The 15,951-nt window shown below is 30.4% G+C and overlaps 1 protein-coding gene across 1 annotated transcript in view; it reads right to left on the bottom strand.

Moving 5' to 3' along the window:
- Window positions 1-15,951, bottom strand: part of LOC111712608 (uncharacterized) — a 36,598-nt gene that overhangs the window by 6,838 nt on the left and 13,809 nt on the right. Inside the window, exons 22-48 of the mRNA XM_023487264.1 lie at window positions 15,572-15,635; window positions 14,006-14,071; window positions 13,250-13,308; window positions 12,704-12,832; window positions 12,165-12,264; window positions 11,527-11,733; window positions 10,885-10,994; window positions 10,351-10,436; window positions 10,229-10,288; window positions 9,629-9,701; window positions 9,224-9,311; window positions 8,217-8,388; window positions 7,332-7,410; window positions 6,549-6,638; window positions 6,028-6,088; window positions 5,505-5,591; window positions 4,976-5,036; window positions 4,689-4,790; window positions 4,199-4,283; window positions 2,219-2,327; window positions 2,123-2,155; window positions 1,682-1,729; window positions 1,323-1,363; window positions 1,133-1,142; window positions 505-609; window positions 384-422; window positions 197-225 (exon numbers count right to left, since the gene is read on the bottom strand). Of these exons, the coding sequence (XP_023343032.1) occupies window positions 197-225; window positions 384-422; window positions 505-609; window positions 1,133-1,142; window positions 1,323-1,363; window positions 1,682-1,729; window positions 2,123-2,155; window positions 2,219-2,327; window positions 4,199-4,283; window positions 4,689-4,790; window positions 4,976-5,036; window positions 5,505-5,591; window positions 6,028-6,088; window positions 6,549-6,638; window positions 7,332-7,410; window positions 8,217-8,388; window positions 9,224-9,311; window positions 9,629-9,701; window positions 10,229-10,288; window positions 10,351-10,436; window positions 10,885-10,994; window positions 11,527-11,733; window positions 12,165-12,264; window positions 12,704-12,832; window positions 13,250-13,308; window positions 14,006-14,071; window positions 15,572-15,635 (2,193 nt within the window). The remainder of the gene's footprint in view (window positions 1-196; window positions 226-383; window positions 423-504; window positions 610-1,132; window positions 1,143-1,322; window positions 1,364-1,681; window positions 1,730-2,122; window positions 2,156-2,218; window positions 2,328-4,198; window positions 4,284-4,688; window positions 4,791-4,975; window positions 5,037-5,504; window positions 5,592-6,027; window positions 6,089-6,548; window positions 6,639-7,331; window positions 7,411-8,216; window positions 8,389-9,223; window positions 9,312-9,628; window positions 9,702-10,228; window positions 10,289-10,350; window positions 10,437-10,884; window positions 10,995-11,526; window positions 11,734-12,164; window positions 12,265-12,703; window positions 12,833-13,249; window positions 13,309-14,005; window positions 14,072-15,571; window positions 15,636-15,951) is intronic.

Raw genomic sequence — 15,951 nt, 5'->3', positions numbered from 1 at the left:
TGGGCTATGTACAACAAATATTTTCTGGGCTAAGCGCTGTGGCTTTAGTGAATTTGGCGACTTTTCCATAGCGTTTATTTACGTTTTTTCTTTCTTTCAACTTGACATTTTATTTAGCTTCATTTTTCCGAATGAAACATTGAAATTTTCTTTTGGATACAAATATTTGAAAGAAATAAAATAGATGAAAAGAAACCTGTATCACTGGGACATCTACCGGTTCATCTGAAACAAAACTTTTTTGAAAAAATCTCATTTATATAATAAACTTTATTGTCTACAATTTTCTTGAAATTCGAAAGAAACAGAACGTTCCCATAATAAATAAAAATGTATTACAAACATATTTTTAGAATGAATAAATTGTAAAAAAAAAACTAAACCTTCATAGATAAAGAGCGGATCAGGATCCTGAGTAGTCTCTAAACCAACACCAAGAACAGAGTAAATAAAAATGTAGTTCAAACATATTTTTACAACGAATAAATTTAAAAAAAGCTAAACCTTCATAGATAAAGAGAGGATCAGGATCCTCAGTAGTCTCTAAACCATCACCAAGAACAGTCCGCTGCGCCACCAAGTCGTCTTCCATACGATTTAACCCAGACGCTAGTTGTTGAAATAGAGAATCGTTTTTTCTCAACCCTGACTCATTAAACGTTCTAGGAACTGAACTAGAAATGTGGATTCGTCGTTTAAGGCCTACAGAAGGAAAACTAATAGCTTGATAGAAAACTATATATTTAGCTCTGATGTACAGTGCTATTCACAAAGGATGAGTCTCTGACTATTGTACTGAGTTTTTATATATTTTTTTCTAACATTTATGGTTTTACTGTTTTTTTTTAACATTTATGGTTCTACTGTTTTTTCTAACATTTATGGTTTTACTGTTTTTTTTCTAACATTTATGGTTTTACTGTTTTTTTCTAACATTTATGGTTCTACTTTTTTTCCAACCGTTATGGTTCTACTGGTTTTTTTCTTTACAAAATTAATTGATACCAGTCAAAGATTTTATTTAAGTCTCATCCTTTGTGAGTAACCCTGTATACTAAGGCCGATTTTAAGTAACAGCAACCGTTAAAAAAATGTTTAATCCCGGTTTCATCATGTTGTCTCTATAAAGCACCTTGAGTAACCTGCAAAGTAAAATCATTTTTATGAAATTGCATGGAAATCGTCAACTTTTAAAATAATCTTTAATGTATCTTTTATTCTTTAAAATTCCAACCAGCAAAATAAAATTCTGAAAACTTAACTTAAAACTGTTAAGATTTGTACAAATTCGTAGAAATGTAAATATCTAAAAATGTGCTTACTGGTTTATTTGATATTCCTCCATCATCATAATTCATCAAAGCTAGAATGTATAAGTTATTTGTCTTTATGTAATTTAATTTTAGTGACCTTGAATTAGAATTACAAGGTTACCTTAAAAACCTTTCTATTGCGGAACTATGCAGCAGAGAAACTTAAGGAAATTAAGAGAATTTATGTATTTTGAAAACAGAAAAAGACAATTTTTTTTTATTGTTAATTCGATAATGGGTTAATTAAATTTAGTTTTGCGTTTAAAAACATTTGACCAACCTTACATAATGTTTCTTTATAATGATAAAAGCTGAAATAAATTAAACAAATATCTTATCTATTGAATTGATTATTTGGTAAAAATAACCTAAAAAGTCTAATCCCATCATTCTGTTAAATCTCATTCTATCAGTCTCTGAAAAGGAAAAAATATGTATGTATATATAATGTATCGTGTAGGAACATGAATGCCCTCTGGCCCCCTGTGATACAAATATTTTTTTGAATTTAATTTTGGGATTCAATATTGGCGAAAATGCATCGAAAAACTGGACTTTTCCTTACTATGTACATTATTGGTCCTTGTATGAAAACTAAACAGAGCCCGCAAATCAAAAGCTAATCTTTATTTCAATTCTCAATTCTTTATTTTTTTGTCTAAGGTATTTGTCTGGTTTAAAATTAGTCCCAAAATGTATAAATGCTTGAACTTATTATAGTTTTTTTTTCTTAAATCATTTCAGGGCTTCAGAGGGAAAAAAGGTCTTTCAAATAAATTCCCCATGTTAGAGAATAATGTTACACGTACTTAAATCTGGACATTCATCCCAGAATTCTTCAACTAAAAAATGAAAACATTAATGTATAAATATAATATAAGAAAATTCTTCTTTTTGATTTTTACCTTCGGACACAGAGTATAGACATTTAAACCTTGCTGCAGTAGCTTTATTCTTCTTTTTTAAATCTATTTCGATAGTCGCCGCACAACAGCAACACATTCTTTTTTCTTTCTAGAAAAAAATCTTTTTAGAACAGAAAAAAGGTTGAAATCAACCCCCCTCCACCCTCCCTCCTGTTTAATGATATATTGACTCTATCTATTTATATATGAAATCAACCCCCCTCCATTCTCCCTCCTGTTTAATAATATATTGACGCTATCTATGTTTATATGAAATCAACCTCCCTCCATCCTCCCTCATGTTTAATGTTGTATTGACTCTATCTATGTATAAATGAAATCAACCCCCCTCCATTCTCCCTCCTGTTTTAATGATATATTGACTCTATCTATGTATAAATGAAATCAACCCCCCTCCACCCTCCCTCCTGTTTAATGAGATATTGACTCTATCTATGTATATATGAAATCAACCCCCCTCCTCCACCCTCCCTCCTGTTTAATGATATATTGACTCTATCTATGTATATATGAAATCAACCCCCCTCCATTCTCCCTCCTGTTTAATAATATATTGACGCTATCTATGTATATATGAAATCAACCTCCCTTCATCCTCCCTCCTGTTTAATGTATTTATGAAATACTACTTGCACTAGAATTTTTAAAAGTCCATTTTCCATTTCTTACAGAAATTTATAGGCCTTACAAAGTCGGACTTTAAACCATTATACTCCCGTATATCAACTATATAGAAAAAATCCCACGGGCCCCTACACCATAGAAAAAAAGAAAGCCTAACTGGGATACATGGTTTATATGCATATTTCGACAAAAAAAAACTTTATAGTTTAGTATTTTAAAGCCAAAAATAAGATTGTTGGCAAAAAGAAGCCAGAAGTCCGTTTACCCACTTATAATAATTTTATAACAAATTTACCAGCAAATTCTCATTTTTTTCTAAATTTTAATTATTATATACTCAAATTTAAACCAAAAATTATTATAATTAATAATTTAGAACCAATCATAATAATAGTGAAGCTCCCAATATTTATATTATAACCATCCTGTGATATTGAAGCTCCCAATATTTATATTATAACCATCCTGTGATATTGAAGCTTCCAATATTTATATTATAACTATCCTGTGATATTGAAGCTTCCAATATTTATATTATAACTATCCTGTGATAGTGAAGCTCCCAATATTCACATTAGAATCTATCCTGTGATATTGAAGCTCCCAATATTCATATTATAAACTAGCCTGGGATAGTGAAGCTCCCAATATTTATATTATAAACTATCCTGTAATATTAAAGCTCCCAATATTTATATTAAAACTAGCCTGTGATAGTGAAGCTCCCAATATTTATATAATAAACTAGCCTGGGATAGTAATGCTCCCAATATTTATATTATAAACTAGCCTGGGATAGTGAAGCTCCCAATATTTATATAATAAACTAGCTTGGGATAGTAATGCTCCCAATATTTATATAATAAACTAGCCTGGGATAGTGAAGCTCCCAATATTTATATCATAAACTAGCCTGGGATAGTGAAGCTCCCAATATTTATCTATATATAAATTTGGCTTGTCTGTTTGTATCCAATAAACGTCAAAACGGCTGAACCGATCGAGCCCAAATTTTTTGTGGGACATCTAGGGACCCCAGGGAAGGTTTATGAATGATCAAAATTTCAAATATTTGTCTCCATTAAAATTCGATCTTCATTAAATTTTTGAAAATTTTGAAAATCCACGAAATTTTTTGTGAAAATCCGCGAATTATTTTTGTTTTGTTTTATGATGTACACAAAGAGAACATGTTCACAATTAATTTAGAAGATGGACGCGAAGCGCCCTCTAAGGCTAGTATAATAAATTAGCCTGGGATAGTAATGCTCCCAATATTTATATTATAAACTAGCCTGGGATATTGAAGCTCCCAATATTTATATTATAAATAACCTGGGATAGTGAAGCTCCCAACCCCTCTCCGAATGTATCTGCTATATTTGGATTATCTCGACAAAACAAAGTCATGCACTTTGAACTAAAAAAATTGGTTGTAAAACTCAACAAAAAATTCAATAAAATCAAAACCTAACATGATACATTTCAAATAAGAAAAAGAAAAAATGCAATTAAAGTAATTAATTAATTTTGGGTTTGCGGATTATTGTGTGTTATTAAAAGATTGTATAAACCTTAAAGGGATTGTAGGACGTTATTTGAAAGTAATCTTTATTTAAAGATCCAGTCCATTATTTACCTCTTTTTACCTATATAACATAGAACCCGCAAATAAAATAAATTTTCAGAAGAATACAAATATATATCACATTCAGCATTCAAGGATAACTACGGGAATCGAACATGACAGTCTTAAGCTGGGTGGTAACCTAAAATTACATCCACAGAGCCTGTGAAGTAAAAAAATACAAAAAAAAACACTCACCATTGAGAGACCATAGTTCCATCCTTGAATACCGCAGATAGATCAAAATCGTATTGTCTCAAGGCTTGCATCCAATTATTAAGAGGTGAAGACAGTTTTACACTAAAAATATTAATTCAAGTTGCCTGTGAACTCCCCCCCCCCCTCCCTTTTTTCAAGTACATGAATTAGTGAAAATGAACAAATTTTGTATTCTCCAGTTATCAAAACTTTAATTATACTCTATTATATAAAAGTTCAATATATAGAATTAATTAATTTAAGTTTTTCGTCTGAAAAAATATTACCTTCCATCCTTGCTTAAATGGATGCATTTCATAAGAAGGATGTTATGTGACGTCATATTTTCTAAAATAGAAATAATATTTTGATTTTCAAAATAGTTTTAAATTTGATGTGAAAATATAGATAGAAAAATATTGGGGGAAAAAACATCTTTGCACCGTGTGCTTCTGGTTGTGCAATTCAGAAAAACTAATTTAAAAAAGAACTGCGTTTTGACTTTTCCCCCTGAATCAAATATATAATTAAACTGTTTTCCATTTGAGTTATAGATACCCTTTATCTTTAAACTAACTTGAGAACCCAGCTTTGTCGGGAAACTGACATTTTTCTGGAAAACGTCAACTTACTCAATTTAGAACTTTTAAACCAAGTTGAGAAAATTCCCGTGGTTTCGCCAAGTTTCCCAGTCAAAATGTGAGGCAAATCAATCAAGGGGTTTATGACTTATGATGGGACATCCAAACAAACAGACAGACAGAGAGAGAGATAACTGCTCTATATATTTAGAAATATCATTGATTATTTTTCTACCTTTTATTAGTCTTGGGGGGATTGTAAGGAGTTCTACTTTTTCTTCATTTTTATCCTTGTACTGTATGGATATCTCAATACTAGAATCTAAAAACAAAATTAGTGTTTATAGTTTATCCTTGTACTGTACTGTATGGATATCTCAATACTAGAATCTAAAAACAAAATTAGTTTTTATAGTTTATCCTTGTACTGTACTTTATGGATATCTCAATACTAGAATTTAAAAAAACAAAATTAGTGTTTATAGTTTATCCTTGTACTGTACTGAATGGATATCTCAATACTAGAGTCTAAAAAACAAAATTAGTGTTTATATTTTGTTTTATGATGAGAAAAAAATTCGAATTAAAAAAATAGTTTGAAATTTCTAAGCTGTGTGACGGTGAGTCTCTACATCATCGGTTTGGAAAGATAACGGGATTTGTTGCAAAGGCTCAATTTATTTAGATGATCTTTTCTTGAATCCCGAAAATTAAAAAACGAATTTAAACATATAACAAATACATAATCTATGTGTTACCATGAATCCTGGGTTTTGGCAATATAACTGGTTGCGAAACATACACCATGATAATACTATCCTAGAAAATAATAAATAACATTTTATTATAATTTGATAATTACATGTCTACATATTTTTCAAAATATTACCGGAAAGTAGGAAATTTAGATTATTTTTGTGTTGGTCAAATTCTTCATTTATATTAGTACAGGTTTTACAAATTGGAGAATAAAGGTAGCCGCAGTTTTTTTTTAATAAGTTTTGAATGAACTAACATTTATCTAGCCAACTCGCAACGCTTGGTATTTAGTTTTACCTCTTATACATTTTCGTAGCCCTAAACATATAATTTCAAACTAAAAACGCACTTGTTTCTCGTTTAAAAGGAGTTATTGGCAAACTACTGTACACTAAACCAATACTGTAGAAAACTCCAGGTAATGATAAAACATAATTGGATTGCCACCCTCTTATATAATATCCATCCATATCTGTGATTGGTTCAAAAAAATTACCAAAATGTTTTACTTTGTTCTTACCTTAGGTATATCTTGTGATATGATGAGAGTTTCTAGACCTTGGCCTTTGTTCACCATGTGAGCATGTGTCTCAGCGTCATGATTCACGCACTAGGAACGATAAATAAAAAATTTTATCAAAATGAATAAAATTGTTTTTTTTTTCTTATTTCAAGAGGAATGGACGTTTCCTTTTTTCAACCAAAGGTTAAAAAACAAAAGGAATTGAGCCCTTGGGTCAGAGTTTTCATTATTTTGACTAAACTTAATAATATAGATTTTTATATTTTAATCTTTAAATATAAATTGTATAGCAAAATTCGTTGTTTAAAATATAAACGGTTTACCATTAGGTTGCAAAGATAAGAGAATTGTTGTTTGAAGCAAGAGTTCAATTCTTTTCGTAAAGGGAATGTAGACTTAATTTGAAGTGTTTCTCTATCTATAAAGTGACATGTCCGATTCACAACGGTACTCTTTATAGCCTTGTCTGATCTAGAAGGAAGAAGATATCCAAGTTTAACCCTCTGTACGAAATAATTATTTTCAACTCTTCTTAGCGCATTTCTACAGCAGATACAATCATACAATAGGAATAATTTATCAGAATTAAAAACTTGTCAAGCTCGAAAATGAAGATATATCTTCCAAGAATTGATCAGTTAAAGGTGTATAAGAAGAATTGTGAATATTTTAGGAGATTCTATCAAATAGATATTTGTTATGAAAAGGTCGCAGTGTTATTGGTGAGTTTCGATATTTTGACCACAATAAAAGGATTTCTTCTAAAAGTTTTAAATTCACCCTTTCATATTGTTCTGGGTTAGTAGAACAGCAACGGTCTCTCATGACTCGAGCAATATTAAACATCTCACAGGACCAGCTAGAATTATGTTAAAATTATACACAAATATTAAACATCTCACAGGACCAGTTAGAAATATGTTAGATTATACACAAATATTAAACATCTCACAGGACCAGCTAGAAATATGTTAGATTATACACAAATATTAAACATCTCACAGAACCAGCTAGAAATATGTTAGATTATACACAAATATTAAACATCTCACAGGACCAGCTAGAAATATGTTAGATTATACACAAATATTTAACATATCACCGGACCAGCTAGAAATATGTTAGAATTATACACAAATATTAAACATATCACAGGACAAGCTAGAAATATGTTAGAGTTATACACAAATATTAAACATATCAAAGTACCAGCTAGAAATATGTTAGAATTATACACAAATAATAAACCCTTAAAGGGACAGACCGGCTATGTAAAAAATTTTACTTTATTTTTTGTCGTCGTTATTTAATAATTTAAAAAAATTTCTGAAAACGTAACCACCCAAAACGTCCACTTTGCGCTCAAACTCAGAATTTACAGATCTTTAAAAAGTTTTATATTTCTCAAATGAATCCTAAAGAATTTGTCCACAACACTGCATACTCAGTTCAACTACCTTACATAGCCGGTCTGTCCCTTTAAATAAGATTTCGGTGCGTAATGTAGTGATCTGCAGAAAACTGAGCTAATGCATAGTTGATTTTCTAAGAGAGTGGTTTGGGTTGACTTTTGTTTATTGGAATTATGATTTAATAGATAGAAGGCTTGTTTTTTCTACTTATTATTATTATTGGATTATGTCTCTATTTTTTGCTTTTACTTACTTGTCATCTGTCATCTTTTTATCCCCTTTCAGCTTGACTTTATACTCCTCCTCCTCCTCCCCCTCCTCGTACATACCATCCTCCTTCAGCATTTCTTTTGTTAAGTTTAGTGTCAGCTGTCTCGTTCTTAACTGGCGGGCCTCAAGAGCTGTCATCAGCTGACATTTTGATCCTAAATTATATAAAGTTGATAAGCTGAAATTTTGATCCTGAATTATTTAAAGTTAATCAGCTGAAAATTAGACCCTGATATACATAACTAATCAGCTGACATTTTGATCCTAAATTATATAAAGTTTATCAGCTGACGTCAGTTTTGATCCTGAAATATATAAAGTTAATCAGCTGACATTTTGATCCTAAATTATTTAAAATTTATCAGCTGACGTCAATTTTGATACTAAATAATATAAAGTTAATCAGCTGATGTCAATTTTTGATCCTAAATTATATAAAGTTAATCATCTAACATTTTGATCCTAAATTATATAAAGTTTATCAGTTGACGTCAGTTTTGATCCTGAAATATATAAAGTTAATCAGCTGACATTTTGATCCTAAATTATATAAAGTTTATCAGCTGACGTCAATTTTGATACTAAATTATATAAAGTTAATCAGCTGACATTTTGATCCTAAATTATATAAAGTTTATCAGCTGACGTCAATTGAGATACTAAATTATATAAAGTTATAAGCTAACATTTTGATCCTGAATTATATAAAGTTGATCAGCTGTCATTTTTATCCTGGATGATATGATATTAAGCTGATCAGCTGCAATTTTAATATTGGATTTTATAAATTTTATTAGCTGACAATTCAATTCTGGATTTATTAAGTTAATCAGCTGATATTTTGATAATGTTGATTAGCTGGAATTTTGATAAAGTTCATTAGCTGACGTTTTGAGGTTGAGAACAAGTTTATAAAAGAGACATTCATCTACAACCTTTGCTTTTATGCTTGCTAGTTTGACAAAATTGATTACAATGACTGAAAATTACCTCTGAAATCAACAGGGGCTGTCCCACAAACTGGTTCGTTTGTTGTTGTATTAAAAACAACAACATTGAGGTTAAAATCATTCCCAACCTAAAGTTAAGTTTTAGGGCTGATTTTGGAAAAGTTAATTCAACGATATTTACTTGTTAGGATAATACAAAACAATTTTATTCATAATAGAAAGTTTAAGAGATTTAAAGAGATTCATAACCGATTCAGCACCAGTATTCCTTGACTATTATTTATCGTCTTTTTAGATGAAAATGCGTGAATTTGTTCACTAAAACTTTGCAGAGTTGGTTGTTAATTAAAAATAATTGTAAATTGGCATAAGAATATTTAAAAGGATCCATTTAGATTTTGCAAATAAATGTTCAACAAAAAAATATAAAATTAAAAATATTTACCTCTAGGTTCGGAGAATCCCAACCCAAAGCAATCTTAATAAATGGATCAAAACTGTCCAGTTCTCCTTCCAAACTTAAATTATTTGTTAACTTTATTATAAAATATTTAATTTATTGCTAACAGGATTGAACCAGGGGTCCATATAATTCCCAAAATAGCTGATTTTATCGATCCCAAAATAATTTTTTGCCCCCAATTAAAAAAACATTTTCAAATTCCACTAACACATTTGCCCCCAATTTAAAAAAAAATTCCCCCAATTAAATAAAAATGCCCCCAATTTTTTTTTAAATTATCATTTAAAAAAAATTTTCCCCCATTTAAAAAATTTGCCCCATTTTTTTCAAATTTGTCAATCCCAAATGGGATTGAAAAAGGAATTATATGGACCCCTGGATTGAACAGGATTCAGTGTTTGCCAAAAAATCTGATTTTCAAGTCCCAATATCTGTGCAACCCAATGTGGTAGACCTTAGATATTTCAAACGATCAATTCTGTTAGATCAAAGGTTTCCATCAGGTTGCAAAGATAAAGGTATTCGAAGATTTGAGTTTTGGGCAAAGATCAATTTCTTTCTAAATATTTTTTATTTTCTCACCTAGTTTTATCCAACTTTTTGTGTAAAAGACAAGGGACAAATAAGTTTTGCCTAATGCTCCTGAATTATTTTTTTTAATCATATTTTTTTATCAAAAATCATAAAATTTATTTAGAATAAACCTGATATGAGTTGGAGGGGGGAGATAGTCCTTCATACTATTCCCCTTTTTTTTACAGGTTATACTCCAATCAGAAGCAATTACTCGCTAAACAAATTCAAATTATGAAAAATAAAATTTAAATATAATTTATTTTTGATTTGTAGTTTTCTTTTTAAAATTAGAAATGCAAATTAGATTGATATATTATGAAACTACTGTATCACTGAAACATTTTTATTTATGATAAATTTTATTGTAGATTTTCAATCAAGTAATCTTAGTGCACGTGCTTTAATGTTAAACTATCCGTATATATATATATAGCACTGAAATTAACTATTATTGTATCATAAGTACACTAGTAATTCATAAAGTTATCTGTAAGTGTAATAGTATTATGTGGGCAACGACGTGTTTTAAAGCCTTTTTAGATTATATTTTAGCTCGGGACAAAAATAGTCTAAAAAGGTTTGACCTTCACGCAAAAAATTCTGTCCAAAAACTTTATAACGAGTCCAGATAAGAGAGTTTTAAATGTTATTTCTAAACTTACATATTTATTCAATTTAGTGATTGGAAATCCTATTTGTTCAATAACATTTTTTCTTCCTGGAGATATTTCCATAAACTGTTCTTCAATTTCATCACATTTCTCACATTTTACTAAAGTAAACGGAAAATAACTAAACAGGGACCAAGTTTGAGCTGCGACCTTTATGCCGTTTCAAATTTGAACCACCGATTCACAGTTTAAGATTCAGGAAGGATTTGAATAGGTGATTCAAAGGAATTGAGTCTTTGCCACAAACTCTGATTTTCTAAACTCTGTATCTTTGCAACCCAATGTAGACCTTAGATATTTCAAACTATGAATTCTGGTAGATCAAATAATCTAAGTTTGATATATCAAAGGTTTAAACCATCTAGTTGCAAAGATATTAGGATTTGAAAATTTGCCTTTGTGGTAAAGACTCAATTTCTTTGAGGAGACGAAATGCAGTTCAAATTCATTTTAAAATACAGGATATGTGATAAAATGAAATAAAATAAATACAAAATATAAAATAAAATGAAATGGAATGATAAAATGGGTTCTTCATAACGTACAGACTTGATTAAAAAAATGTACAAAACCAAAATATGATTTTAAAAAATAAACTAAAAATGTTTGTTGGATAAAACGGTTAAAAATCACCTTCAACAATAACACTATCAGGGTCTAAACTCTGACATTGTTTAACATCACACCTCTCCACCTCCCGACAATAGTTGAAACAATCATCATCATAAACAGATACACTTAGAGCTATCTCTCTCATTAGTAGTTTACTAACACCTCCATTGTCTGCTCTATTATCACGTTTCTTCAATGCTGTAGTGTTTTCAAGATAGTCTCCAAATCCTAGAAAAATGTTACGGAAAGTTTGACTTAAAGGCCCGGCTATAGATGTAATTTTAAGGAATCCTTAATTTGTAAAGTTGTATGTCCCATTCACAATGGTACCCTTTGTACTTTTGACGGATAAAGGATGATGGAGTGATCCTTATTTTATGAGCAGAAACACTTAAAATTGTTATTATGCAAGCTATTTTATATTTTAGAAAATATTTTCATTCATTTTTTGAAAGTCTCAAAAAATAAAATATTTTGAGTAAAACTTTTATAAACCGCATTGTTATACTCATTTCCGTAAAGTTTTAGTATATTTACATTACAATTGTCCTGTATAATTAAAGAGAAAGTACAAACTTCTTTGCTGCATGATAAGACAAAGGCTTAAAGGGAACCATATCAAATTTCGATTGGAGGGTCCTTGAATTATTTTAATATACCTGTTTTATAGATGTTGAAAAAATGCAAATCTTCAAAATAGTTTTGTGTGTTGTAAACATCATTTTCGTAAAAACCATTGGTGAACTTTGTTGTTTTATTCTGCAAAAATCTATATATATATATAAAGTAGTAATATCTGTTTGTCTGCGTGTATGTCCGATCATAACCCATCAACCCTTTAACCGATTTGCCTCAAATTTTGATTTGTGAACCATGGGAATGTTCTGAGCTTGGTTAATATAGTTGAACATGGGTTGGATTTTTTAATGAAAGTTTAGTTTCCAGGCAAAGCTGGGTTCCCAAGCTAGTTACAAAATCTTAAATGATTTCAAAGATAGTATAAAGAGACTGTAGACTTAATTCCAAGTGACCCTCTATTAGAAGAGTGACATGGCCGATTCACATCATTCACTTCTAACTTTGCAATTATCGATGCTCAGACAATTAGGTTTAAAGTCAATGTGAATGTGACATGCCTCTACACAGTGGAGGGACACTTGAAATTTCGTCTACAGTCCCTTAATTGATTTTTCCTTACAATATCTCTAGTATAGAGCTGAAGAACATATTTGCCAGTATCTAGAGGAATATAAACATTCCCTCTCGAGAATATTGAAATATTTTTATCATGTATCTCACTGTAGCCTGCTGCTGACATTAAACCATTCTAAACAAATAAAAAAATATGTTTTATTTTAGAAATAAAAGAATTGAGTCTTTGCCACAAACTCAATCTTCTAATCCCTATATCATCCTGATGTCAAACTTAGATTATTTGATCTGACAGAATTCATAGTTTGAAATATATAATGTATTGGACATTTTGTTGTAATGATTAGGGATTAGATAATTACAGTTTTGGGGAAAGACTCAAATGCTTACGAAGAATAAATATATATAATATACGCTGGAAAATTTTTATATGAATGGAAAAAGTTGAACTCAAAATCACTCATTTTTGATCAAAGTTAAGATTATAGAAAGAGAGTACGGTTAATGTTTCTACGATGAGATGAGTGAGGAAGTTTAACTCAATCTCATCAACAAAAGTTCCAAGCTCTGAGCATGATTTTTATTTTATTACCGAAAGTTTTGAAAGATTGAAAAAAGACCGTTTGTCTGGAAATATGGTCGATAAAAATCCTAAAATAGAAAAAAATAGAAAACCTATAATTTTATCAAACTACAAGAAAAAATTTAAATTAAAATTTAGAAAAGTATGGACCAAGGAAAATGAACTGTAAATCCTTTTTTCCAAAGAAAGTGTATTGCAGTTTCGGAGCTAAAGTAATGCAAACACAGTCTGTACTGCTCAGGAATTTTTGTTTACGCTATGCCCGAAGACTGCAGTACACTTTTTTGGATATGTGGACCTCTGGTTTTCTTCCTTGATAACTATTTATCTATATTTATAAAGTTGTAATTTCGGTTTGTTAGTTTGTTTGTCCGATCATAACTTATGAACCCCTTGACCGATTTGCCTCAAAGTTTGATTGGAGAGTTCGTTAGAACAACAGGAATATTCTTAGCTTTGAGAGTCTAAGCTAAGTGGATCTACTTTTATAGCAAAAATTCAGTTTTCCAGTTAAATCGACAAAGTGCGGGTTAACTGGGGTAGGAGCTATGAGTAACCTTGGTTACGCTGGGTTCCCAAGCTAGTTATATATAAAGTTGTAATCTCTGTTTGTTTGTTTGTATGTCCCAGCATAACTCAGAAACCCCTGGGCCGATTTGCCTCAAATTTTGATTTTTTTCATGGGCAACGCCGGGGACTTCAGCTAGTAGTCTATAGTAATAAAAGCAGTTTAGATTATTTGCCCTTGTACTATTTTATTTCAACCTCGGCCTGTGTCAGAATCATCTTTAGTTGGAATACCACCAGCTTGCATTAGGGTCCAATTCATTTCTAAAAAAAAATAAAAATCTTTCTATTTTTATAAAACTTAAAAAGTACATTTAACATTTTACATAAAAGGGATTTTTATAGAATTGTTTAAAGTATCATGCAACGATTCCGAACCGTACCACCATATTCTCTTTATAGTACAGGGTTTTACATACAAATAATTGCACAAACAAACTTCATATGCGTATTGAATTATTATCTGCTTTACTCCCATTGTTAAAATATTCATTTTTATTTAATCAGATATCGAGCATAACTACATAAAGCAATTAGTTAAAATGGTAAACTATATCTAAAAATCTTTGCATCATCCTTGTTGCAAATTATTTTGTTATATGTAAAAATAGTTTCAAACGTATGCCAGTTATTGAATTATTAAGTGAAACTGATTCCTAACAGTTTCTGATGTCTTGTCTTTCCTTTTAAACAATTCCAAGTTAATATTTGCAAGGGGGGTTGGAGGGTGTGTGTTCTAGCCGGAGTGTTGCATCTTTGTCAAGTAATAGACGAGATGTGTACGGATGGACATGACATTTGGACAGGATGATCACAATTAATGTGCAGTAGTAGGATAGCACAAGGAAGTAAGAAATAGAGAATAGAATAGGAGAATATGAGAGAGATTTTATTTACGGAGAACTCAGAGATTGTAAAACACGAAAGGAAAGGATAGACGTAAGAGAAAAAACGAATTAATATTGTACACAACCGTTTTGGTTAATTTTTTAGTAAATGGGAAAAAAGACACAACTCAATCGTGCCTGGGAGTTCAATTTTCCATAAGTCATTAGCAAATCAACGAAAATGCGTCCAATAACAATTATTTTTTATTGTCTACCGCAAAGTTTAATCGATAGTTAAGATTAAGGAAAAATAGAAAGCAAGATCAGCCCACGTCAAACAAGTGTTAACTATGGTTTATAGGGTATACTCAGATGTCAAATATTTAATTATAAGACAACTAGAAATTCAAGGCGCTTCGCGCCCTTCTTTCTAGCCTTAGAGGGCGCTTCGCGCCCATCTCCTAAATTAATTGTGAACATGTTCTCTTTGTGTACATCGTAAAACAAAACAAAAATAATTCGCGGATTTTTACAAAAAATTTCGCGGATTTTCAAAATTTTTAAAAATTTAATGACGATCGAATTTTGATAGAGACAATTATGTGAAATTTTGATTTTTCATAAACCTTCCCTGGGGTCCCTAGATGTCCCACAAAAAAATTTGGGCCCGATCGGTTCAGCCGTTTTGACGTTTATTGGATACAAACAGACAGACAAACACCAAGACAGACAGACAAGCCAAATTTATATATAGATGGCGAAATACAAAACGTGGGGTACACATCTTTTAATCAATCTTAAATAAACAAAAAATAGAAAGACTTCGAAAACTAATTGGAAACAGGTTTGCTGATATATCGTTTTTTTTTGTATGCGTGTGCTTATGCCCACAAACCTTAATTAAAATAAAATATTTTTTAAAGTTAAAAATACTTACTTTGAATAGGTTTTCCAGATAAGTTGTCTTTTAGTAACAAATTCATTGGTTTCCTCAAAGTTCCCTAAAAAGTATAAAAATATAATTTTTAGGAATTCATACTCGGTCTTTTTCTCTCTCTTTGGATATCCGTACATTTTTTTCCAATGAGAGTGCAGGAATATAGTTTGTAAATTGTATTGACCAATGACAGCCTTGAAAATAAATTCTACCCCATGAGAGAAATCCGCAATATCTAACAAATAAAGAATTTCTTGTCGGCCATTTTGTAAGTTTGTCGGCGAAGAAAAATATTTCATAATACGTTTGAGATTCATTTTTAAATTGGTGAGAAATTAAATGAAGGCCCTTCCAATTAAGAAAACAAACAAATCTGGCGT

This window comes from Eurytemora carolleeae, unplaced genomic scaffold, assembly GCF_000591075.1.
Source record: "Eurytemora carolleeae unplaced genomic scaffold, Eaff_2.0 scaffold1293, whole genome shotgun sequence".
NCBI classification, from domain to species: domain Eukaryota; kingdom Metazoa; phylum Arthropoda; class Copepoda; order Calanoida; family Temoridae; genus Eurytemora; species Eurytemora carolleeae.
This window is presented reverse-complemented; position numbering and strand designations above follow the sequence as displayed.